The 25,992-nt window shown below is 42.2% G+C and overlaps 2 protein-coding genes and 1 pseudogene across 2 annotated transcripts; 1 reads left to right on the top strand and 2 right to left on the bottom strand.

The window, feature by feature from the left end:
- On the bottom strand, positions 1 to 3,220 carry LOC106572441 (mitochondrial import inner membrane translocase subunit Tim17-B). The gene is made up of 6 exons (XM_014146625.2): positions 3,056 to 3,220; positions 1,857 to 1,956; positions 1,699 to 1,762; positions 1,461 to 1,589; positions 1,115 to 1,225; positions 1 to 1,006 (listed from the first exon to the last, which is right to left on the bottom strand). The coding sequence occupies exons 1-6, from the start codon at positions 3,079 to 3,081 to the stop codon at positions 933 to 935; spliced, it is 504 nt and encodes a 167-aa protein (XP_014002100.2). The 5' UTR covers positions 3,082 to 3,220; the 3' UTR covers positions 1 to 932.
- LOC106572440 (polyglutamine-binding protein 1-like) lies at positions 3,158 to 5,140 on the top strand (annotated as a pseudogene).
- Positions 5,141 to 5,287: 147 nt separating this feature from the next.
- On the bottom strand, positions 5,288 to 14,533 carry LOC106572439 (G-patch domain and KOW motifs-containing protein). The gene is made up of 11 exons (XM_014146623.2): positions 14,294 to 14,533; positions 11,794 to 11,987; positions 11,531 to 11,670; positions 10,414 to 10,520; positions 8,130 to 8,331; positions 7,730 to 7,862; positions 6,972 to 7,149; positions 6,260 to 6,371; positions 6,063 to 6,132; positions 5,862 to 5,947; positions 5,288 to 5,695 (listed from the first exon to the last, which is right to left on the bottom strand). The coding sequence occupies exons 1-11, from the start codon at positions 14,494 to 14,496 to the stop codon at positions 5,567 to 5,569; spliced, it is 1,554 nt and encodes a 517-aa protein (XP_014002098.2). The 5' UTR covers positions 14,497 to 14,533; the 3' UTR covers positions 5,288 to 5,566.
- Between the last annotated feature and the right edge of the window lie 11,459 nt (positions 14,534 to 25,992).

Here is a 25,992-nt window from a genome sequence, read left to right as displayed (position 1 = left end):
TAATTTTCCCAGTCAATTACACTGTAAACATTTATTTTTCTGCATCATAAATACATTAAAACAAACAACTATTGTACAGCATTCTATACATTACAAAACATATCTTCATTGTGTCACAAAACCATCTCATTTTTCTCAACACAATAACACAGAGATGGAGTAAGAAAGTGCTTTGGTTCATCAAAGTGGATAGACCTTATAGTGCTTAGATGGTGGGAATGTCTAGTAATCCATGGCATAGTGGCAGGCATCCAATGAAGGTAGTGACATAAACAGCAGAACAAATGAGCCGTGACTGTATTTGGTCATGACATGCCATTCCATCACATTTGTGATGTGACACAGACCCTTATAAGCCATACAATTATAAAAGAGGAGAGGAAATGAAATGATAGTGCAGTTCTCCTCCCTCAGTGCATTGCATTTTAAAAGCAAGAGAAAATATATCCGTTTTGAACGGCATTGATTGTGCCATAACTGACACACTTCTGATAAGATTGAGGGAATTTCTAATCCTAAATCTTGGCATCCCATACTTGTATGCCTGTATTAATGCCTATACATTTTCAGCTACCCATTCTATTTCTGTAGCTGTGGTAATAAAGCACCAACATTCTTACAGTCACCATAAATGTATCTGATAAAAGTGTGTATTATTCGGGACTACTCAGAAGGAACACTGGTGTACCGGTATACACAAACATATATTCATAAATAACTCAAATCAACTGTAATCTAGCCCTGAGGAATAACACTAAAGTGCATCTACATTCTTATTGCCATTGAGAGGATGGGGGCTTAGATTAGATATTTCCATTCCCCTGAGGATGCTGACACCTGTGTGGTCAGGTGATAGAGCGCCTCTCTAGTCAGAGACTGTCACAGTATGTAGGGCTGTAGCTAGGCTCAGTAGCTCCAGACCAAGTTGGGTTCTACTGGAACCCAGTCTGCTGTTGGCTGGCATCCTTCGGAGGAAGCTGTCTGGGGTCATACACAAAGGGATTCGCTGGATAGGAGAAAGAGACATAAAAAACTGATTTGTCATGTCTACTAGTTACTGCTGTGTGGTGGTTTTTCATTCTATAGCTAGAGGCTCTCTCTAAACATTACTTACGGTTCTGAAACTGCTGTGCTGTGTATCTGGTGAGAAGGATCCCAAAGCCCTCGATCAGGGCCAGTAGGATGCCCCCCATCATAGCTGACCCCATCATAGCCAAGGGCCCACCTGAGAAGAGCACAAAGCCAACAGTCAAACCCTTGAGGTAATCTGACTTTGTTGGGTCGGTGGGGCAAGATGGTCAGGCAGGGGGTGGGGATGTGCTCAGATTAGAGGGTCTAGAAAAAAAAATATATATAAATATATATATATATATATATATATATATATATTCGCTGGATAGGAGAATATATTTATACCAAATTTAAATTATTGTCAAATAAATGTTTGCTTCAACACTCACTGCGTGCAGCCAAGACTGCCCCAGTCATCGCTCCACTAGTTATAGAGTTCCAGGGATCCTCTTTCCCTCGAATATGGACCAGACCACAGTCGATCGTTGAGAAAAGTCCACCCCACACAGCAAAGCTACCTACAGGAACATCACATAAACTGTTAGTGAGAAATAAACAAACAGTGATGATGGGGTTTGTACTTTGTGCTGTACGAGAGAGAACTCCTGTAGAGACAGTGACCCTTACCGCCAATCTGTGGAGCTCTTATTCTCACAGCATTGGCACTACCTTTTAGTCTGTGCTGAAAGCCCTGTGCAGAGATGGAAAAAAGGATTGAATCACTGTGCTGATATTGATCTTAAAATATATTTAATATGCTCAGAGAAAGTATTTTAAAAACTCACCACAGGAGCGTTCCGAAAGCCCTTGATTGACTGGAATACCCCTCCGCCAATTGTCCCCATGGTGAATGCACCACCACAATCATCTACTATTCTCCAGGGACTGATAAGTGTGTGTAAAAGACATGGGTAAATAAACCACAATACTGACAGATTCAACAGAAATCCTTTGTCTATCTATGCATAAATGTGTAGGCTTATTACCGATTTAAACGTTATATATATATACACACACACACTACTATAATATTTAAATAGCTAATATTATTATTAGGATACTAATTAAAAACCATTATCAAACATTTTATAAAGACCATTTATAAAAAGGCTATTTTAAAGAGCAACTGAATGCACCGATTCTGCCTGTGTTTTTCTGTTGCTCATTACGAAAAACGAGATTTCAGTCTTTGGAGTGTGGTTTGATGTGGCAGTTACTAATGTTTGTCCCCCATGAGATACCATAGGAACAAAGCTATATCCCTTCCTCAAAATAGTCTGAACTAATCTAAGAATACTCAAGAAAATCTGTAATTACTTTTGAGTTTTTTTTCTGATAAGGTTTTATTCACGCAATTGTACATCTACCTAAAGTGTTTGCTGCGGTATTTCTCAGGTAAAAACATGCACAGTGTTGTCTTAAGTAAACAAAGTCCGATTCACTGAGCTGCTGGGCAGGTCTGTGTGTTCTGCAATATGGATTGGATAAAGTGCAAAGTGTAATCACCGCAGCAGTATATATCCCGTATTGGTGGGCATTATAGGAAATAAAAAAACAACCCTAAAGTAAGTCCTGACGAACTCTTGTACACAACATTTTATAAAACTCACCGTTAAAAGATACTGACTTTACGACCAAAATGTATATACTTACACTTTGTCAATTTTTGGCACTGGAATAAATGTTTGATATGCCATATGCCGTTTTCAACGAGAGAAGTTGGTTCTCGATTTCAATTCTCATTTAAAGCAAGGAGTTAAATAAAGGTTAAATAATTTTTTTTTAAAAAGGACAAGTAAGCACCAGATTTCTCTTAAGGTTACTGATAGCTAATTCAACCATCATTTTTGTAATGACTCAGGCATGAAAGGCATAACCATATGGGGAAGCGTACTCTTTAACCATGTATGTTGGCTAAAGAGAGATCGGACCAATATTGAAAACGGTTTACTTAATTCTCTGCCTAATCTGAAATGTACTTTACCAAGGTTCACGGGCATATTCCTCCATGTTTGTTGTTGCTGTGACGACACATTTATGAGACGAAGGAATTGGGTTGGTTCACGTGCGTTCTTTTCGCCAGTCTGAAGCGACGCTGCGTAGGTGGCTAGTTGTTTGCAATTTTGCATTGTTTCTGGTAGACTGGCAGCCACAAAACTGGATAGAGCCATAGCTTCAAAAATCAGGAGACTGCGTTTCTATATTTCCCGACTTCAAAATAGAAATGCAGATACAGCAGACATGTTAGCACGTGAACCTGGACCCACCCGCAAATAATGACATAATCCTAGTGCTGTTTCTATTATCACTGAGGGGGCTAGCTAGCTAGATTTCACTCCACATCTGAAATTAAGTAGCTAAGGACAATTTTGGCTGCAGGTAACTATAAACCGGGCTTTTAGTTGTATTCACATTTGATTACATTAACGTTTCCCTTAAATTACGGCTAATTTGGATTGTCTGGAAACGTTAGTTTGCAGGCTACAATACTGATGCTTAGACGCGAGTGAGCTAACGTTAGCTACACGTACTTTTTTTTTTTTTTTTTTATCTAGCCAACTACCGGTAATGTCTTTTGGCAATAACTGTGTGAGTGAGGCTAGTTATAATCATGTATTTTCTCTTAGGATGCCTCTACCCTCGGCGTTACTGGCTCGCCTAGCCAAAAGAGGGATTCTTAAGCACTCAGATGAAGGTATGGCAACAAACTGTTCCAAACAATGTAATTTATACTCACTAAAAATGTTAGCTGTCATTCACCAGCACTACTTGTCTCTAGATGTGGAGATCATTGCTGAGGACTACGACGACAACAATGTAGATTGAGGCCACTGCCCGTGAGAATTTACCTCCCAACTGGTACAAAGTATTTGACCCTATTTGGTAAGCACTCTTTCAGATTCTCTACTAAATCTGTAAATTGTACAACACCCATTGGCTATGGCTACTGGACAGCAGCTATGATGGAGTGATTTATTTTTGTTCATAGACTAAGATTCCATGTATTTTGTATCTTCAGTGGTCTGCCATACTACTGGAATGTGGACTCTGACCTGGTTGCCTGGCTGTCCCCAACCGACCCCACATCTATGATAACCAAAGCTGCCAAGATGTTGAGGGGTAAGAAGAGTCCTAGCATGACCCCCCAGTAGGAGACTTGTATGTATTCAGACTCAATATTTAGGATGGATTTGATTGACATTCATTAACCCCAATATTCTGTTTTTCTGTCTTACAGCAGAAGTTGGAGAGGACAGAGAGAGGGAGCGAGAACCTGAAATGGATAGGGAAAGAGGAAGGAAAGAGACAGACGGATGCAGAGAAGAGAAGACGCTGCCCCTTATAGCAAGAACAAGCGAGGAGGTAAAGATTCATAACCTTCCTCCGGAGGGACGTTGCATTTCTTGCTCCAAACAAATATTGCAAGCATAAACAATTAATGAATTGTATACACTTGCTAACAGGTCTCAACTCTTTCAGGGAGGAAGGTTGAGGAGATGGACCCAATGGATCCCAGTGCTTATTCCGATGCTCCCGCGTAAGGCCACTGACCCAACCATAGTGGTCATTCATCACCACTCTTTTCCCCCTGCTCTGTATCTAAGATTTATTTTCCTTCCCACAGGGGCAATTGGTCCACTGGCTTGCCCAAGCGCAATGAGGCGAAGACGGGGGCAGACACCACGGCATCAGGGCCTTTGTTCCAGCAGCGTCCGTACCCCAGCCCTGGAGCTGTACTCAGGGCCAACGCTGCCAATAAAAAGCCCCCCAGTGATTATGATGACTGACCACAGGGCTACAAACTGAGGGAAACACAGAACTGTGGGCTCCTGGTCTGCACGTTTGTCTCTGACGTTACCGTTCTATTCTCAATCCATACACAACATGGAATGTGAGACTCCTGACCAAGCTTATCCAGTGAGGCAAATACATTCATGTGCTTCAGTACATGTGTAAATATTACTTGGATTTATTTTTCTATTGCTCAAATGTTACCTGCAGGCTACCTTTTTAATGATCATCAGATGAGTGGCATTTCTAAATAAATGACTAATTTTGTTTAAAAGAATTGACTTGAACTGGTGTTTTTCCTTTGGAGAGGCTATTGCAGGAAACCTAGCAAATAAAAAATAAAAAAAGGCATAATTCTGAATATTGTAGTATGGCCAACATGATTTTGCCACATTTGAGTTAGGACAAAGCACAATAAAATGGCTTTGCTTTTGACATGATTTTATTAAAAAAGGTACTCTGTGTACATACAGAGAAACTTGCATTTTATAACAAAGTGTAAAATGTAGACATTACATATCCACTAAGAGGACGTTGGGGCATCAGTGTTGTAGTAGAGGGTAAACACCGTTTACACACTTGTGCACAAGAGTTCACCCACCTAACACGGGTAAATGCATTGAAAGTACAGGGAATGTTACTTTCTTCACACTTTCTTTTTTAACCACTGCATCACGAGTTGAGCAGGTAAGACCAGAGAGGGTCAGTGATCTCCCCCTCCTACATAATGGCAGATGGAGTCATAGTCCAGGGTGAAGACTTTCTCCTCATATCTGTCCAGCTGCACCATGGCTCTGCTTTGGTCTTTGTCCCTCTGGAGGATACGGCCCACCTGAAACACCACATAATTGACAACGGACCCTTTAAAATATGTACTTAAACATACCCAATCTTGTAGGCCTTCAATCCAATCAGTAATGAAAGCTATGAAACAGAAATCAGCATGGATATTTTACAGGCAAAATGATAATGATGAGCCAGCCAACCCATCCACTCACCTGCCCTCTGTGTTCACCGAGTACAACCATGATGTCCTCCGAGTCACTCTTTGGCACAATGGTCTCTAGCATTGTCTGTTTAACATCTACGTTATCATAAAGACAAGGGCATCATTGAGTAAAAAAAATACCATTTAAAAGCATATGGGTTGGAGTGAGTAGAATATAATTCAGCAGTAAACCGAAGACTCATGAACTCACCATCTAAGAATCTGCCTTCCTCAGTACGACACACACAGATGTTTGGCGTCAAGACATCCTCTATTCGCATCTACAAGAAACAAACATGGGATATTAAACTGATTCTAATGATCAACAACAGAACTGTTGTGGGCTGTAAAGTGTCAACAGGCAATGAGTTGCGATGATTTGTGTACCAGCGCCCCTTGTGTTAGTACCTTTGAATTGTAGTATCTTCCCCCTTTGAAGGCTTTATCTACAAAGCGAACTTTCAGGTCTCTCTGGAGCCAGGGGGGAGAAGCAGGGGGTAGCTTCGCCATAGGCTTCTCTCTGAGGAGAGAAGGAAAAGGTGATATGCGAGGATCAAGAAAAAATTACATTACAAAATCTGAAGCAATCTACCCATACCTTTTCATTATTTGTTAAAAGCTGCAATATGTAACTTTTTGGGCGACCTGACCAAATTCACATAGAAATGTGAGTTATAGATCTTTAATTGAAAGAAAGTCTAAGAAGCGGTAGATATGTTCTATTTCTATGCTTCCCGGTCTTAAGTTTATTTTCGCATTATACTTTCGGTTTTGTACACCAGTTTCAAACAGCTGAAAGTACAATATGTTTGGTTTAATGAAAATACATTTCACAGCAGTTTAGATGGTACAATGATTCTCTACACAATCTATTGCTTGTTTTATCAAACTGAAATTAGGCAAACTATTAGAATTTTAGCAACCAGGAAATGGCGGAGCGATTTCTGCATATTGCACCTTTAACAAATTAAATGGCGTGAGTAAATAATTGCTTCATATTTGTATTTCTATGAACGAGTACTATATTTCATTATAAACTAATCCAAGTCATATTCGTTATCCGCTTGTATTTATTATAAATATTACACTTCCAACATCAAATATTTTCAGGATACTCTACCTGTCCTGACTTGAATCCTGATGTTTCCTTTTTCTTTGATCCTTCCCTCCATCTCTGTCCCTCTCAGAAGATCTATCTTTCTTCCTCTCATCTTCATTATTCCTTTCTTTCTCCTTCTCTTCCCGTCTCTGCCGTTCCTTCTCTTTCTCCTTTTCTTTGTGGGCCCTGCTGAGGCGACCTGTTTTGAAGAAAGATAGTATTACAGGGGACTCCATTAAACAGTTGCATAAGCATTATCAAGTAGTCTCATCTGCATCATCGATAATAATAGTGCTGATACACATTTACCTGTTCAGCAATAACAAATAAGCCACAGAAGAGCAGTAAAATTAGCCTGTGCATAAACACATGAGCACCAGTATTATTTGACTGGTATCCCTGATGTGTGAATCTCCCTCCACTTTTGGAACAGGTCTGTCTGATTACTGATAATAGAAGCAGTAACAGCATGGCTGTTTGTGGTTTAAATGGATATGGCCAGATTGCTCCTTTTCACACAGTGGCTCAAATGTCAGTTAGCTAGAGAGAGCTCAGCTCATCACTCACCCGACCATTTTTTGCCCTTCTTGTCTGGAACCTTCCATCTTATGTAGAGGGGGTATCTCACAATATTGCACAGAAGACAATAATATTGGAAATAATGACGGAAAGAAAATTTCCATGACTCCCTGTTTGCTCAATTTGTCCAGTATTTTACTGAGAACAGGTTCAATGTCATTTCATAGAGCATTCACAATGATGTCAGAAGACAGACTTACTGAGGTCTTTGCAGTTTTTATCATATTCTGTGCGGTCAACCAGTTTCAGTGCATATTGACTGATTGTCACTGTCCTGCTACCAATTGCGAGCTTAACCACTACTCGTGCATTGTCCGGATCAACCCCTTCAATCTGTAACAAGAATGGTATGGTAATGAGAAGGAGGGCGAGACAAAACAGTCAATCCCTGTGAAAATGCACAAGTAGAGGGGCAATAACATTTTAGCAAAGTGAAGTTAATTGTCTTGCTCTTTTTAAATAAGTCATCAAACTAGAACAACTATGACACAGAATATTGCCAGAATATAGACAGTGATATACCACAATGTCATGGTCTCAGGAGATTGCTGTTGCTTTCTGTGGTTTCAGACTCCAGACACACAAAGTCAGATATCTCACCTTCCCGTAAAGGTCCTTGTGTGCTCCAGACTCAACCAGCACATGGCTTCCAGGCCCCAGGACGAGGGTCTCCTCCTTCCGCTCCTCGCCTGGCTTGGGGGGCCTCCGGGGCCCACTGGGCTCCAGGTCTCTTATGGAAGAGCGATCAGCTCCCAGACCAAGACCCTTAGGCCTCAGCTGGTGCTCTATAGGCTTCACATCTCTTGAGAAAGAAAAAGACAAAAGAAATACTGATGCAATAAGCATGTGTAACCGATGTGAAATGGCTAGCTAGTTAGCGGTGGTGCGCGCTAATAGCGTTTCAATCGGTGACGTCACTCGCTCTGAGACTTTGAAGTAGTTGTTCCCCTTGCTCTGCAAGGGGCTTTTGTGGCGCAATGGGTAACGATGCTTCGTGGGTGTCAGTTGTTGATGTGTGCAGAGGGTCCCTGGTTCGAGCCCAGGTAGGGGCGAGGAGAGGGTCGGAAGCTATACTGTTACACATGGACACTATTGACATTATAAATAAAGCAGACAGAGAAACCTGGTTCTAAAAAGGCATTAACAACTATTTATAATAAATACACACACACACACACAGTACCAGTCAAAAGTTTAGACAATTACTCATTCCAGGGTTTCTCTTTATTTTGACTATTTTCTACATTGTAGAATAATAGTGAAGACATCAAAACTATGAAATAACACAAATGGAATCATATAGTAACCAAAATAGTGTTAAACAAATGAAAATATATTGTACATTTGAGAATCTTCAAAGTAGCCACCCTTTGCCTTGATGACAGTTTTGCACACTCTTGGCATTCACTCAACCAGCGTCATGAGGTAGTCACCTGGAATGCATTTCAATTAACAGGTGTGCCTTGTTAAAAGTTAATTTGTGGAATTTCTTTCCTTCTTAATGCATTTGAGCCAAGGTAGAGGTGGTATAGAGAAGATAGCCCTATTTGTTAAAAGACGAAGTCCATATTATGGCAAGAACAGCTCAAATAAGCAAAGAGAAACGACAGTCCATCATTACTTTAAGACATGAAGGTCAGTCAATCCGGAAAATGTCAAGAACTTTGAAAGTTTCTTCAAGTGCAGTTGCAAAAAATATCAAGCGCTATGATGAAACTGGCTCTCATGAGGACCGCCACAGGAAAGGAAGACCCAGAGTTACCTCTGCTGCAAAGGACAAGTTCATTAGAGTTAACTGCACTTCAGATTGCATCCCAAAAACATTTTTCACAGAGTTCAAGTAACAGACACATCTCAACATCAACTGTTCAGAGGAGACGGCGTGAATCAGACCTTCATGGTCAAATTTCTGCAAAGAAACCACTACTAAAGGACACCAATAAGAAGAAGAGACTAGCTTGGGCCAAGAAACACGAGCAATGGACATTAGACCGGTGGAAATATGTCCTTTGGTTAGATGAGTCCAAATTTTAGATTTTTGGTTCCAACCGCCGTGTCTTTGTGAGACGCAGAGTAGGTGAACAGATGATCTCCGCTTGTGTGGTTCCCACCGTGAAGCATGGAGGAGTTGGTGCGGTGTGGGGGTGCTTTGCTGGTGACAATGTCTGTGATTTATTTTGAATTCAAGGCACACTCAACCAGCATGGCTACCACAGCATTCTGCAGTGATACTCCATCCCATCTGGTTTGCGCTTAGTGGGTCTATCATTTGTTTTTCAACAGGACAATGACCCAACACACCTCCAGGCTGGGTAAGGGCTATTTGATCAAGAAGGAGAGTGATGGTGCTGCATCAGATGACCTGGCCTCCACAATCACACGACCTCAACCCAATTCAGATGGTTTGGGATGAATTGGACAGCAGAGTGAAGGAAAAGCAGCCAACAAGTGCTCAGCATTTGTGGGAACTCCTTCAAGACAGTTGGAAAAGCATTCCAGGTGAAGCTGGTTGAGAAAATACCATGAGTGTGCAAAGCTGTCATCAAGACAAAGGGAGGCTACTTTGAAGAATCTCAAATATAAAATTTATTTGGATTTGTTGAACACTTTTTTGGTTACTACATGATCCCATATGTGTTATTTCATAGTCATGATGTCTTCACGATTATTCTACAATGTATAAATGGTCAAAATAAAGAAAAATCCTGGAATGAGTAGGTGTCCAAACTTTTGACTGGTACTGTATATATTTTTATTGTTAACTCCGCATTGTTAGAAAAGGACCTATAAGTAAGCATTTCCCTGTTAGTCTACACCCGTTGTTTACGAAGCACGAGACAAATACAATTTTATTTGAAGATTGACCATGAGAGAGAATACTCACTGTTTGAAGGTCCGTCCAATTCCCTCTCCTGCCTTCCAGCCCATCCCCTTCAGCATGGCTAACCCGTACGCCTCCACAGGAACACTGTCATAGTCTGCCTCTGTGGACTGAACATACAGCAACTGATCAGAAACACATCAGTCTTGATGCAGTCCCAGAAAGGGAGAACATTTTACATCACTCTTTACACACCCACTGGTAGTCTAAGGCTCTGTACATCTGATTGTGTCAGCCTGCCAGACAGTGCTTCCATAGACTGACAGATGCTTGTGTACGTCCGGACTCCATACACAATAAAAGTTGATGCCAATGTTGTTCTTATACAATCCTTTGGCTTTGGCTCAAGGCTCACAGACTCAGCCAGTCCAGGCTGACTGATGTCACCAACCACATCACAGCAGACCACAGCAGTGTAGAGAGATGCTGCCGCCATTAATGTGTGTACTCTCTGTCCCAGTGGTCATGCTCATCACTAGCTCCCTTGTGGGCTCTGTCTGCTCTAGGAGGAGCTGGGATCACTCTAATGGGGGGAGAAGCATGAAAGTGACCCAGAGGTGGAATGAGCCAACCCCTTCTGCATTTCTACAGTCAAGACAGATGTAAGATGACAGTGATGAGAGGGCGGTGGGAGGGGTATTGAGGAAGAGATGCACAAAGGAAGATGACTGTTGGTCTCTAGGTAGAGGGAGGGCGAGCAAGTGTCATCTCGTTCTTAAGACGCTGCCAGATCTGAAGTGTGTAAATATCCTGCGGTCAGCACTTTCACACAGTCTATGACTTCAGTCCCAGTTAAACTGGTCAGTCCACATGCCGCTGTCATTGTACACACTGTTGACCTGACTTACACACACTCTTGGTAATCCATCTCGCTCTTATTCACTCACCCTTATCATAACTTTCCATCTCTGTTTATGAATCAACTTCTCTCTCATGAGCTGAACCAATTTTCAATCCCCCTCTGTAAAAGTTGCCTTCCCTAATTCGATTTCACACATAACATTTGCTGTGAAAACACATTGAAGTTACTTTACAGCCCAATGAGAAAAGACCTAAGACCCAGACAACAAGAATCAGGCAGTCACAGACAAGGTTTCTCTGACCTTTAACCCATACTTACAGACTCTGGTCGCAGGTCCACCTTGATGTGGTCTCCATCCTCAAACCCCTGTGGAGCCTGGTTCTGCATCAGCAGGGGGATGGTGAGGTTGGGGTCTGCCTGGTCCCCATTTTTCCACTGGTCAAGCTGCCTCTGGGATTCTGAAAGATAGATGTGAAGTTGAAAGAGTGCTAACAGACTATACCCTGTGGATTCACAACATTAGGATAATTTCTCAGAGGCTATTTTCACTGAAGTAGTAACTGAAGCTGACGAACACAAACCTTCAATAATTTCTTTGACAGCCTGTGATTCCACTGAGTCCTGCTCCTGAGAGGGGGGTTGTGTTTTGGCTTTAACCCCTCCTCCATCACCGTGCCCCTGGACCAGGCCAGCTCTGTTTTCCTGCCTGCTGCACCAGCGGTTCCTTTGGATGAGTGGAATGATCAGCTCCTTCGGCTTCTCCACAGGATTGGTACTATGACAGACAAAACAGACAGAGGTAGAAAGCATTTACTAACTAGACAACAATTAGCTATACAAGGGCTACATCCCAATTATCTCTCCTTTCCCCCAGTGTGTGCCCTTGTTCACTTTCCTTCACTGATTTAATGACTGGTCTAAAAGATATTGTTGAAATTCCCACTAGCCCATGCCTCCACCAATCCAGATTTGTGGGAAATAGGGAACGATTGTACACACTTTAGGAGAAAGGAGATATTATTAGGACGCACCCCCAGTCTCTCGTGGACAGGCATCACATCGAGAAGCTGGTCGGCGCTCACGTGGGAAAACTGGGCTATGAGATTACTAGCTAGTATGCAAGGCTAACAGCCAGCAGAGCACACCAGGCGGGGGGCAGTAGAGTAAACAGCGGGTATTGAGGGGCCTTCGTATTGGGAGGAATGACGGATGACGAGATGATGCGAGGCAGAAAGAAGGGCGCTAGGTACAAACCGTACAAATCTAAGTCCACGCAACACAAACCAAGTACTTTGTCCTGCTTTGCTCTCCAGAGCAGAGCGCCGCTGAAAGGAGTGATAGCTGGGGTGGGGTGGATCAACTGAAGCTGAGGATCCCCGGTGTCTGTAATGCACGCCGTTTGGTGCAACGCAGACCTGGTGGTGAGCACGAGACTGAGGAGACAGTGTCCTTCTGAGTTTTGATGCATTGTGTTCACTGGATAAAGTCATGCTAAGGTACTGTATATAAATTATCCTGTAAGAGCTTTTGTTCCGAACCCACTATGGTGTTTCAAGTTTATGGTCATGTTGCAGCAATATGTACAGTACCAGTCAAAAGTTTGGACAAACCTACTCATTCTTTATTGGTACTATTTTCTACATTGTAGAATAATAGTGAAGACATCAAAACTATGAAATAACATAAAATACTGTTCAAAAGTTTGGGTTGACTTAGAAATGTCCTTGTTATTGAAAGAAAAGCACATTTTTAGTTCATTAAAATAACATGAAATTGATCAGAAATACAGTGTAGACATTGTTAATGTTGTAAATGACTATTGTAGCTGGAAACTGCAGATTGTTTATGGAATATCTACATAGGCGTACAGAGGCCCAATATCAGCAACCATCACTCCTGTGTTGCAATGGCATGTTGTGTTAGCGAATCCAAGTTTATCATTTTAAAAGGCTAATTGATCATTAGAAAACCCTTTTGCAATTATGTTAACAGAGCTGAAAATTGTCTTTCTGATTAAAGAAGCAATAAAACTGGCCTCTTTTAGACTAGTTGACTATCTGGAGCATCAGCATTTGTGGGTTCGATTACAGGCTCAAATGGCCAGAAACAAAGACCTTTCTTCTGAAACTCATCAGTCTATTTTTGTTCTGAGAAATGAAGGCTATTCCATCTGATAAATGAAGGCTATTCCATGTGAGAAATTGCCAAGAAACTGAAGATCTCGTACAACGCTGTGTACTACTCCCTTCACAGAATTGCGCAAACTGGCTCTAACCAGAATAGAAAGACGAGTGTGAGGCCCTGGTGCACAACTGAGCAAGAGGACAAGTATATTAGAGTGTCTAGTTTGAGAAACAGATGCCTCAAGTCCTCAACTGGCAACATCATTAAATAGTACCTGCAAAACACCAGTTTCAGCGTCAACAGTGAAGAGGCAAGTCCGGGATGCTGGCCCTGTAGGCAGAGTTGCAAAGAAAAAGCCATATCTCAGACTAGCCAATAAGAAGAAAATATTAAGATATATGGGGGGGTGGGGGAGGAGAAACACAGACACTGGACAGAGGAACTCTGCCTAGAAGGCCAGCATCCCAGAATCGCCTCTTCACTGTTGACATTGAGACTGGTGTTTTGCGGATACTATTTTTATTTAATGAAGTTGGCAATTGGGACTCCCAATCACGGCCAGGTGTGATACAGGCTGGATTCGAACCAGGGACTGTAGTGACACCTCTTGCACTGAGATGCAGTGCCTTAGACCGCTGCATTTAGGGTTAGATGGGGGGGATAAATTGCACCTCCATTTCCCATTTTTGTGAACAAAATGTGCAATTCACTTTCCGAACTGTGAAAGGCTGCAATACGCAACAAAGCGTCTAGTCTGCCGGAAAACCACATGGAGAAGAAGATCGCACCAGGTTCAAACAAGTGTAGCTAATACATAGCTAACAAACTAATACATGAATGGGCAGCAACATGTTTATTCAACACAGACTAGTAAAGTTATTAGCTAACTAGGCAACAACATGTACCTAATGGAACTGTATTTAGACACCAACGTTAGAAGAAAGCTAGATTTCTTACCTTAGCAATTCTTTCCCATCGACTCCGGTTAAATAATCTCGCTCATCTGCATCTATAGCTTCATCCCGACTAGATTTAAATTTACTTAAAGTTTTGCTAAAACCAAAAGATATAGCCCCTGCTTTTCTATCTCCTTGCTGCTGAACACTAGATGTTGAAGTATCAACATTACTGCAGTATTGTTCATGTTGCGACGACGCCATGTTTGCAATGTACGAGAGGAGACAAGAACAGAGAGCTTTGGGCAATATAGTTTTATATGCACCGACAGCGACTTGATGGATGCGTGAAGACACTACATTTCCCAAAATGCAATCGGCTAATGCCTTCATTATAGGGAATATTGTTATAGGCGGGTTTATTGCACATGCAAACAGGTTTTGTTGTTGTTGTTGGTTGTAGTCTATTTTTCCTTTCATATATGTTGTATTTTATATTAGAATAAACTTTAACGATTTTATGTCCAACCTGAGTTAATCCAATGAAAGTTCTGTGTATGGTCCATTACTTCAACTACAGCGTACTGTGTACTCATGTCAAAGTAGCCTAATGCTGAAAGACGAGCGCATCAGACAAACTAAATAAAGTGTATAATACTGTACACCACTTTCTCTAGGGGCAGTTCTTTCCCCCCATTTTCATTCCCTCCCCTCCATGCCCCACATCCCTTGGTGCTCATTTGCTTCATCACGTTTTTTTTCTCAGCTTTTTGTGACCGACAACATTATGCCAAACATAGCATGCAATTTTGACTTGTTCAATTGCCTCAAGCCATGGGTATCGCGCTCTGACAGCATCTCATCTGCAATTCCGTAACACCTCTGTCCAGATAAAACCAATTTCGTCGTCGTGTCTTTTCTTTACATGAATGGTCTCAACTACAGTGTAAAAATCGTTTGAAAGTCTATAACCACACTGATATATCAAAAGAAGATCAAAAGCTAAGGAATATACCTAGAAGAAAGCAGGATATTATGAAGGTGAGCGTCAGTGACCGGGTTCGTGTGTTAGCTTATCGATATTGTATCCCTTAACAAACAAGTAATATCCCACTGTACACAGACGTCAATTCAACGTCTATTTCACGTTGGTTCAATGTAATTTCATAGACATTACGTGGAACCAACGTTGATTCAACCAGTGTGTGCCCAATGGGATAGCCCCATAATAAATGAAAACACCCATGCCATGTACCATTATCATAATTAACAACAGCCCGGTGTATAGACTACCGGCTCAGGGTCTTCATTTAGAGTAAACCTGTCAGATGTTTCGCCTGACAGTTTTTTTTCGTCTGTCAGATCATCGCGGGTCTCGTGCTCAGCTGTAGAGCATCCTCGTTGTTCATGACACACAAGTCTCCACTACAGTGTCCAAATACTCTGTCTGGCGTGCACATTGGGTCTGAGTGTCTGCAGAAACTGTCGATAACAGCTGTCAATAAACGCGCGTTAGTCCGATTTCAAATAGCTTGTATTGAATTAATGTAGAATAGAAAACTATTTGGCATTTATTTTGTAATATTCAATTCAGTGACCGTTGGGGTCAAGTGTAGTTTCGGTCGGGTGAATGTATATAGACGCGTTTAAACGGCTCCTCTTTGAACGGCTAAATTGCTTGAAAAGAATGTGTGTATGTCAGCGCCAAGGCAGGTCAGTATTTTACCCTGAATATTACGTATTGTGAGACTGTGGGCTCGTGAGACAGAGAATAAGGGAGGGGAGATCTTATTGATAAATGTAACAGTTGACTGGTCAAAATGGACCCGTAGACTGTAGCTTTTAATTTTGTTTAGGTACTTTAATGTTTTGTTATTACAGTATAGTCAGAATGTGATTTTGTTTCTCACCATAAAGTACGTATTAGGCATAGCCTAATTATTTTCTAAGAAGTAAGTGTTATTTGTGTTTCTGTAATTAAGACAGTCTCAACATGCTAAGAAATATAATTTCCTTTTATTGTTGGATTCTGTGTTATACCCAAACAAAAATGTAAAAGGTAATAATGACAAAAGTGTATTATAAGTTTGTCTACTGTAACAGTGTTTACATAGATACAGCTTTGACATATTTCATGCCTACAACATCTAGTGTGCTTGACAAACAGCTTGTATGTTGTTGATGAAATGATGTGTGCAGATGTGCTTTATTATCTGTAAGAAAGCCTTTGTGTTATTGTGTGTGCTTCACTGTCAATTGGTGTGTAGGGTGTGTCCCTGCTTGTGAGAGCCTGACTTCACACTGAGCATTGCTCTGGGTTCTAGGAGCAGTCAAGGTTATAGTGGTATTATGAATCATTAATTAAGTCCAAGAGAACCAGAGACATGTGTCACTATCTCAGACCCTTGTGCTTTGAGAACACTGTCCCTCGCACCTTGACAAACACTGTATCTCAGAGAGACCTGATCTGACCTGATCTGATCTCAGAGAGACCTGATCAAACACTGTATCTCAGAGAGACCTGATCTTTCCCTCTCATACCCCCAAGTTTACCCTTTTTTTTTTTATTATTATTTTTTTTACATTTTAGTCATTTAGCAGACACTCTTATCCAGAGAAACTTACAGTAGTGAGTGCATACATTTTCATTTGTACTGGTCCCCCATGGGAATCAAACCTACAACCCTAGCATTGCAAGTGCCATGCTGCACCATCTGAGCCATACAGGACCACAGTTCTTGAGTGTTGACTTTTCAGGATCTTGTTTGTGGAATCAATCAATCAATCAATCAAATGTATTTATAAAGCCCTTTTTACATTAGCCAATGTCACAAAGTTCTGTACAGAAACCCAGCCTAAAACCCCAAACAGCAAGCAATGCAGATGTTGAAGCTCGGTGGCTAGGAAAAACTCCCTAGAAAGGCTGGAACCTAGGAAGAAACCTAGAGAGGAACCAGGCTCTGAGGGGTGGCCAGTTCTCTTCTGGCGGTGCCGGGTGGAGATTATAACAGAATATGGCCAACATTTTCAAACATTCATAGATGACCAGCAGGGTCAGATAATAATAAGCACAGTGGTTGTAGAGGGTGCAACAGGTCAGCACCTCAGGAGTAAATGACAGTTGGCTTTTCATAGCCGGTAATTCAGTGTTAGAGACAGCAGGTGCGGTAGAGAGAGTCCAAAACAGCAGGTCTGGGACAAGGTAGCACGTCCAGTGAACAGGTCAGGGTTCCATAGCCGCAGGCAGAACAGTTAAAACTGGAGCAGCAGCATGACCAGGTGGACTGGGGACAGCAAGGTGTCATCAGGCCAGGAAGTCCTGAGGCATGGTCTTAGGGCTCAGGTCTTCAGAGAGAAGAGAGAAAGAGAGAGAGAAAGAGAGAAAAATATATAGAGAGAATTAGAGGGAGCATACATAAATTCACACAGGACACCGGATAAGACAGGAGAAATACTCCAGATATAACAGACTGACCCTAGCCCCCCGACACATAAACTATTGCAGCATAAATACTGGAGGCTGAGACAGGAGTGGTCAGGAGACACTGTGGCCCTGTCCGGCGATACCCCCAGACAGGGCCAAACAGGCAGACTATAACCCCACCCACTTTGCCAAAGCACAGCCCCCACACCACTAGAGGGATATCTTCAGCAACCAACCTACTACCCTGAGACAAGGCCTACGAAGATCTCCCCCACAGCACGAACCCGAGGGGGGCGCCAACCCGGACAGGAAGATCACGTCAGTGACTTAACCCAGTCAAGTGACGCACCCCTCCTAGGAACGGCATGGAAGAGCACCAGTAAGCCAGTGACTCAGCCCCCGTGATAGGGTTAGAGGCAGAGAATCCCAGTGGAGAGAGGGGAACCGGCCAGGCAGAGACAGCAAGGGTGGTTTCAGTGCCTTTCCGTTCACCTTCACACTCCTGGGCCAGACTCTACTCAATCATAGGACCTACTGAAGAGATGAGTCTTCAATAAAGACTTAAAGGTTGAGACCGAGTCTGCGTGTCTCTCACATGGATAGGCAGACCATTCCATAAAAATGGAGCTCTATAGGAGAAAGCCCTGCCTCCAGCTGTTTGCTTAGTAATTCTAGGGACAGTAAGGAGGCCTGCGTCTTGTGACCATACGTGTAGGTATGTACTGCAGGACCTTATCTCGGAATATTATAACGGAATAGCAGATTAAGTGGGAAGTGACATGCTTTTGTGTAGTATTAGTGTATGTCACCAGGAAGTTGTTGATTCTGTAATGATGTGCATGTTGTGCCCTTCACACTCATGCATTTTCATGACAGGGATTTAAGGTGTGGTTAAGGAGGAGGAGGCTGCAGAGGGAAGATGTGCGTCTGTTTACCCTTGACAGGGCAGGGCTACACAGACACTCCCCCCATCTTTGGACCAAACCTTTGCTCTCTGTTACTGCATTGGAATTCTGTAGCTGTAGCACTCACTGTCTATTGTCTTAAGTATAGCACGTCTGGCTGTACAATGTGATAGACATACTGTATACTTTGATTAGATAAATGTTTGCTAAGTGTGCAGGTGTAAAAAAAAATTATACTCAAATTGGCGGACAAATTAATTTAATGACATATCAGCTTGTGAAATAACAATTGCACAGCAATAATTTTGGAAATGTCAATAAGGCCCTGAAAAGGCCCTGGTGGTGGTATCCTTGTGATCAGGTGATGCAGGGAGGGATGCGGTAGGAGTGGAGGGAGGGTCACCTTCACCCATCCCTACTGAATCAGCACAATCCCCCACACCCACACACTAGAGACTCATATATATACACACACTCTCTCTCTGTCTCTCTCTCACACACACAAACACGCACACTCACCAACTACCGATCGGTTTCGCCTTAAGTTACCGTACTGTGACCTCGTAAAACACAGAACCACACCTCTCCTGCTCCTCTTTATCAGTTCATTGCTTCATCAGAAAAACAGCCAGTCCTTCCTTTATTTCCTGGTCTTCTCTCTTCTTTTTTTTTACTTTCCTTTCTCCTCTTATCCCATTTTCTTTCATTCTCTCTCTCCTTCTAAAAGTGAGCCATCTGCGTGGTGATGAGAGCTCATCGTTGACCTCACTGAGGAGTGATATGCTTCCCGGCAGACTTAAGGAATCTGTTGTTGCATTTTTATTCCTAGGAGTACTGGACGGCTAAATAACACTGCTTACTTGCCCTATGCCCTATTGTGTTCATTTGAGGTTCAACGGAACGTTCCCTACTTCACTCCTTAGGGAGCCCCCTTTACTGAGACTGCCATCTATAGACAGACAGGTGTTGTATTTGTCAGTATGTTTTCATTTTGCGTCTATCCTCAGATCTCTCATTCTGTACTGTGTGTTAGTCCCTAAGCACCATTGTGAGAGGAGTACAAAAGGACGCCATGAATAGACTAGAGGCACACACTACTCTAAATTCATGGATGAGAAGAGAACATCTCTGATTGAGGATATTGAATGTAATATCTATCAGATAGACGGGTTTACAAACAAATGCATCTTACATTGGGGTTTATGTATGCCACAGGTTTGTTTGTGTGTGTGTGTGTGTGTGATATTGTGGTTGGGTGCGTGCGGTTGTGTGTGCATGCTAGCGTGCGTTTGAGACAGAGGGAGTTATTTTATGTTTTTCATCCCACAGACATTTAATCTTTTATTTTTAAATCTGCCACTGCTGTCTGTTTTGTGTTGAACACTCCTGTGCCCTAGATTCAATAGTGAGTGAGCACCCCATGTTGTTGCACTGTCACGGTTGTCGTAGGGTTGAGACCAAGACGCAGCGGGAAAATGTACACTCATCTTCTTTTATTAAAGTGAAGAAGGAAAAACACCAAAAACGTATACAAAATACAAAAACGAACTTGACAGTCTTGTCAGGCACACATAGCTAAACAAGAACAATCTCCCACAAAATACTAAAACAAACACATACCTATTTATAGGACCCTCAATCAGAGGCAACTAGAAAACACCTGCCTCCAATTGAGAGTCCAACCCCCAATTAACTAAGCATAGAAATACAAATGACTAGACTGAACATAGAAATACATTAACATAGAACAGCGCCCAAAACCCGGAATAATAAATCAAACACCCTATTACTAACACAACCAGCCCGAACCACATAAAACAAATACCCCCTGCCACTTCCTGACCAAACTACAATAACAAATAACCCCTATTACTGGTCAGGACGTGACATGCACAGCTAGTTTAAGTAAATATTCTGCAGGGGGGGTCAAAAGAAAGATGCTGATCAAGATGAACATTGAACCCTAGGATAAACCCTAATTTGCATTTCCTGTCTGTTAAAGAGAGTATGGGCTTCCTGTATCCATTTTATTAGTTACAATGAATTTAAGGTCACTGGTTATGGTTGGCTGACCTCCAACACAGACAAGCCACAGGAGGATGGTGTAAGATTAGGAGCAGAGGACTTAGAGAAATACAGGTTAGAATGAATGAAGGAAAGGGCTTAGTGCAGTAGTAGGGGGAGATGTTGTGACAGCAGCTTAAATACTTGTACAGTGATACTTAAATAGTTTTAATGCTTATAAATGTGTGTAAATAGTTCAAAATGGAATCTCCTACCACCAGCACTTGAAAAAGTGTTTTGTCTTAGTTTCTCTTCTTTACAAGATCTGATGTAGCTTTACATCTCTTTGACATGGGTGAAGGATGACCGATAGATTGACATTAGAAGCACTGAGATAATCATCAAACCTGACAGTCTCTTCACCATGAAGACATTGTAATATCGCTACAGAGGTGATACTGGGTGAGATACCGGATGAGATACCGAGTGAGATACCTGGTGAGATACCGAGTGAGATACCGGGTGAGATACCGAGTGAGATACCGGGTGAGATACTGGGTGAGATACCGGGTGAGATACCGGGTGAGATACCTGGTGAGTTACTGGGTGAGATACCGGGTGAGATACCTGGTGAGTTACTGGGTGAGATACCGGGTGAGATACCTGGTGAGTTACTGGGTGAGATACCTGGTGAGTTACTGGGTGAGATACCGAGTGAGATCCTGGGTGAGATACCTGGTAAGATAGCAAGAAGCACGAGGCTACTGTATCAGTACTGAGATTGGTTATCAAGACAGGCAATTGAGATAGCCTATTGCCTATGAGTTGTGTCTGGACCAATGGCTTTATAATGTACACTGAGTGTACAAAACATCAGGAACATCTTCCGAAATTTGAGTTGCAAACCCTTTTGCCCTCAGAACAGACTCAATTCGTCGGGGCATGGACTCTACAAAGTGTCTGAAGCGTTCCACAGGGATGCTGGCCCATGTTGACTCCAATTATTCCCACAGTTGTGTCAAGTAGGCTGGTAGTAGATCTCAACTCCAAATATCTTGTTTCATCTCATCCCACAGATGCTCAATTGGATTGAGAGCTGGTGACTAGGTAGGCCACTGCAGTAAGCTGAATTCACCATCATGTTCGTGGAATTATTCCTGGACAATCCTAGCATTGTGGTATGGGGCATTATGCTGCTGAAAAAATACATTTGCAGATGGATACACTGCTGCCATGAAGGGATGCACCTGATTGGCAATGATGTTCAAATATCCTGTGGCATTCAAACGTTTCACTTTTTTCAATGGGCCCAATGTGTGCATGAAAACACCCAACACCATCACACCACCACCAGCAGCCTGTAATGTTGACATGTGGCATGATGGATGCATGTACTCATGTGGTTTTCTCCATACCCTAGTCCTCCCATCAGCGTGAAACAGCAGGAACCGGGATTCATCAGACCAAGCAATGCTTTTCCAATTCTCCTGTGTGTTTTCGTTCCTTAGCCCACTGCAACTGCAGTTTCTTGTTTTTTGCTGAAAGAAGTGGAACTCCGTAAGGTCGTAATAACAAATAACCCATTTGTGTCAAGGTATGACGAGTTGTGCATTCTCTTATTGGTCTTTGGGCACCAATGTTGTACTGGACCGTCAGTTCACTAACTGTATCCCGTCTGTTGCTCTGCACAATTCGTGTCAGCCTCCTTTGTCCTCTTTCATCAATTACCGATTTCGACCACTGTCCTGCCGTTGGCTGGATATCCTTTGGTTGGTGGATCATTCTTGATAAACACAGGAAACTGTTGAGCGTGAAAAACCCAGCAGCATTGCAGTTCTTGACACACTCAAACCAGTGGGCCTGGCATCTACCACCATACCCCCCATACCCCGTTCAAAGGCACTTAAACAAGTTGTCTTCCCCATTCACCCTCTGAATGGCACACATACACAATCCATGTCTAAACTGTCTCAAGGCTTAAAAATCATTCTTTAACATGTCTCCTACCCTTCATCTACACTGATTGAAGTGGATTTAACAGGTGACATCAATAAGGGTTCATAGCTATCAAGTGGATTCACCTGTTCAGTCTATGTCATTTAAAGAGCAGATGTTCCTAATGTTTTGTACACTCAGTGTATATAGCATGTGATGATCCAACTGATATGTGTCTAAATGCTCTCTCCCCCTTGTTTTCCCCTGTCTTGTCCTGATAAATCTGCAAAGCAACACAGTTTTTCTATTTTCCAACGCCCTGCAGGAGCTGCTTAGCTGTGGTATTCAATTAGCCACTGTCTTAATTGAAGTGATTTGCTTACACCATTTTCTTGAAGGTCTTTGAAGATTTTATGGCCTCCAATGTCAAACACAGTGTCTCGCATCCTTTGTTCTTTCTTTTAACTTGACAATGAATTATTGAACTGAACTGAAGGCCTCATCTGAAACGGTGTTCTCTTTAGTTGGGAACTTGTGTTGTAAATAGGTCTAACCTGAACTGAAAGAAGCGCCAGGATAATGCTTCCCAGTATGCAGTTTCTCTCTGTTTTGGGTACTGTTTGGTGGCATTTGTAGTACAACAAAAGGGTCAGGTGAGCTTATGAGTGTGTGATATGTGAGTGTTTGAGTGGTTTTGGTTTGACATTAGTATGCAATCTTAGTACTGTTTTAAGTGCTGTGATTAGTGGTTTTGTTTGAGTGAATTGTTCAGTATTCAGTGCAAGAAAACAAGCATGTTGTATGTTCCTCAGGATTAAAAAGCACATACTGTGTATTTGGAAAGTATTCAGACCCTTTGACTTTTTCCACATTTTGTTACGTTACAGCCTTATTCTAAAATTGATTAAATCATTTTTCCCCTCATCAATCTACACACAATACCCCATAATGACAAAGCAAAAACATAAAAAAAAAAAAACATTTTAGCAAATGTATTACCAAATAAAAAAACTGAAATATCTTCTTTACGTAAGTATTCAGACCCTTTGCTATGAGACTCGAAATTGAGTTCAGGTGGATCCTGTTTCCATTGATCATCATTGAGATGTTTCTACAACTTGATTTTAGTCCACCTGTGGTAAATTCAATTTATTGGACATGATTTGGAAAGGCACACACCTGTCTATCTAAGGTCCCACAGTTGACAGTGCATGTCAGAGCAAAAACCAAGCAATGAGGTCAAAGGAAGTAGAGCTCCGAGACAGGATTGTGTCGAGGCACAGATTTGGGGAAGGATACCAAAGAATTCTGCAGCATTGAAGATCCAGAAGAACGCAGTGGCCTCCATAATTCTTAAATGAAAGAAGTTTAGAACCACCAAGACTCTTCCAAGAGCTGGCCACCCGGCCAAACTGAGCAATCGGGGGAGAAGGGCCTTGGTCAGGGAGGTGACCAAGAACCCAATGGTCACTCTGACAGAGCTCCAGAGTTCCTCTGTGGAGAAGGGAGAACCTTCCAGAAGGACAACTATCTCTGCAGCACTCCAACAATCAAGACTTTATGGTAGAGTGGCCAGACGGAAGCCACTCCTCAATAAAAGGCACATGACAGCCCGCTTGGAGTTTGCCAACAGGCACCTAAAGGACTCTCAGACCATGAGAAACAAGATTCTCTGGTCTGATGAAAACAAGATTGAACTCTTTCGCCTGTGTGCCAAGTGTCTCGTATGGAGGAAACCTGGCACCATCCCTACGGTGAAGCATGGTGGTGGCAGCATCATGCTGTGGGAATGTTTTTCAGGGCAGGGACTGGAAGACTAGTCAGGATCGAGGGAAAGATGAACGGAGCAAAGTACAGAGAGAGATCCTTGATGAAAACCTGCTCTAGAGCGCTCAGGACCTCAGACTGGGGAGAAGGTTCACCTTCCAACAGGACAATGACCCTAAGCACACAGCCGAGACAACGCAGCAGTGCCTTCAGGACAAGTCTCTGAATGTCCTTGAGTGGCCCAGTCAGAGCACGGACTTGAACCCGATCGAACATCTCTGGAGAGACCTGAAAATAGCTGTGCAGCAACGCTCCCCATCCAACCTGACAGAGCTTGAGAGAAGAACAGGAGAAACTCCCCAAATAAAGGTGTGCCAAGGTTGTAGCATCATACCCAAGAAGATGCTTCAGCAAAGTACTGAGTAAAGGGTCTGAATACTTATGAAATGTGATATATCAGTGTTTGCTTTTGTATACATTTGCAAAAATGTCTAAAAACCTGTTTTTGCTTTGTCATTATGGGATATTGTGTGTATATTGAATGGAAACAGGATGCACCTGAGCTCAATTTCGAGTTTCATAGCAAAGGGTCTGAATACTTATGTGAATAAGGTATTTCAGTTTTTTTCTGTTTCTTTAATAAATGTGCAAAATTTCTAAAAACCTGTTTTCGCTTTGCCATTATGGGATATTGTGTGTAGATTGCTGAGGATTCGTGTTTATTTAATCCATTATAGAATAAGGCTGTAACGTAACAAAATGCACTGTACTTAAAATGGAGAAAAAAAAGAAAAGCCTTTGCTGTTTATGCTTTTCACGTTTTTCTTCTAAATGTGGCCTGAAACAGTAGCTATTCATACTTTCTCAATAAAAGAATAACGATCGTATAGGAATGAAGATTGACCTCCAAGAATAGCTTCCTCAGGGAGATGACTACATTGAGGTCTTTGTCAGGCGGGACTGGTATGAAATTACCTCAGAAAGACAGTAAGGCAAAGCAGAGAGCCTAAACAGATCATTGGAAGGAGGAAGCCTGTGAAATAGGATACGTATTGGTCAGCTCTTCCTTCTGCTAAAGGTCAGGATTTTCAATACTGGGTGCTTTTTATAGGGCGAGATATCCTTGAGTCTGTATAGTGTGTTCTCCTCTGTCAAGCCGTTTAATTGCAGTCCGAAGTATTGCTGTTTTTATTTGTGATAAGAGCCTTCCCAGTGGGCACAGACGTCATTTCAACATATAGTTTTGATTTGGTTAAATTGTCAACTAAGGGAAAGGGGGATACCTAATCAGTTGTACAACTGAATGCATTCAACTGAAATGTGTCTTCTGCATTTAACCCAACCCCTCTGAATCAGAGACCTGTGGGGGGCTGCCTTAATTGACATCCTCATTATTGGTGCCCGGGGAGAAGTTGTTGTTGTGGGTTAAATGCCTTGCTCAGGGGCAGAACGACAGATTTTTACCTTGTTGGCTACTGGCCCAATGCTCCTACCCGCCAGGCTACCTGCCGCCCCAACTAACGTGAATTCAACGTGAAATCAACCAAAAAGGTCACCTTGTCATCGGATTTAGGTTAAAAGTTGGGTGAAAAAATCCGAAATTCCCTTACGTTGATGACATTTTGCAAATCCAATCAGTTTTCCACGTTGATTCAACTTCATCACATTTCATTTTTGTTTGTTGAAATGACGTGGAAACAACGTTGATTCAACCAGTTTTTGCCC

This window comes from Salmo salar, chromosome ssa15, assembly GCF_905237065.1.
Source record: "Salmo salar chromosome ssa15, Ssal_v3.1, whole genome shotgun sequence".
Taxonomy (NCBI): Eukaryota; Metazoa; Chordata; class Actinopteri; order Salmoniformes; family Salmonidae; genus Salmo; species Salmo salar.
This window is presented reverse-complemented; position numbering and strand designations above follow the sequence as displayed.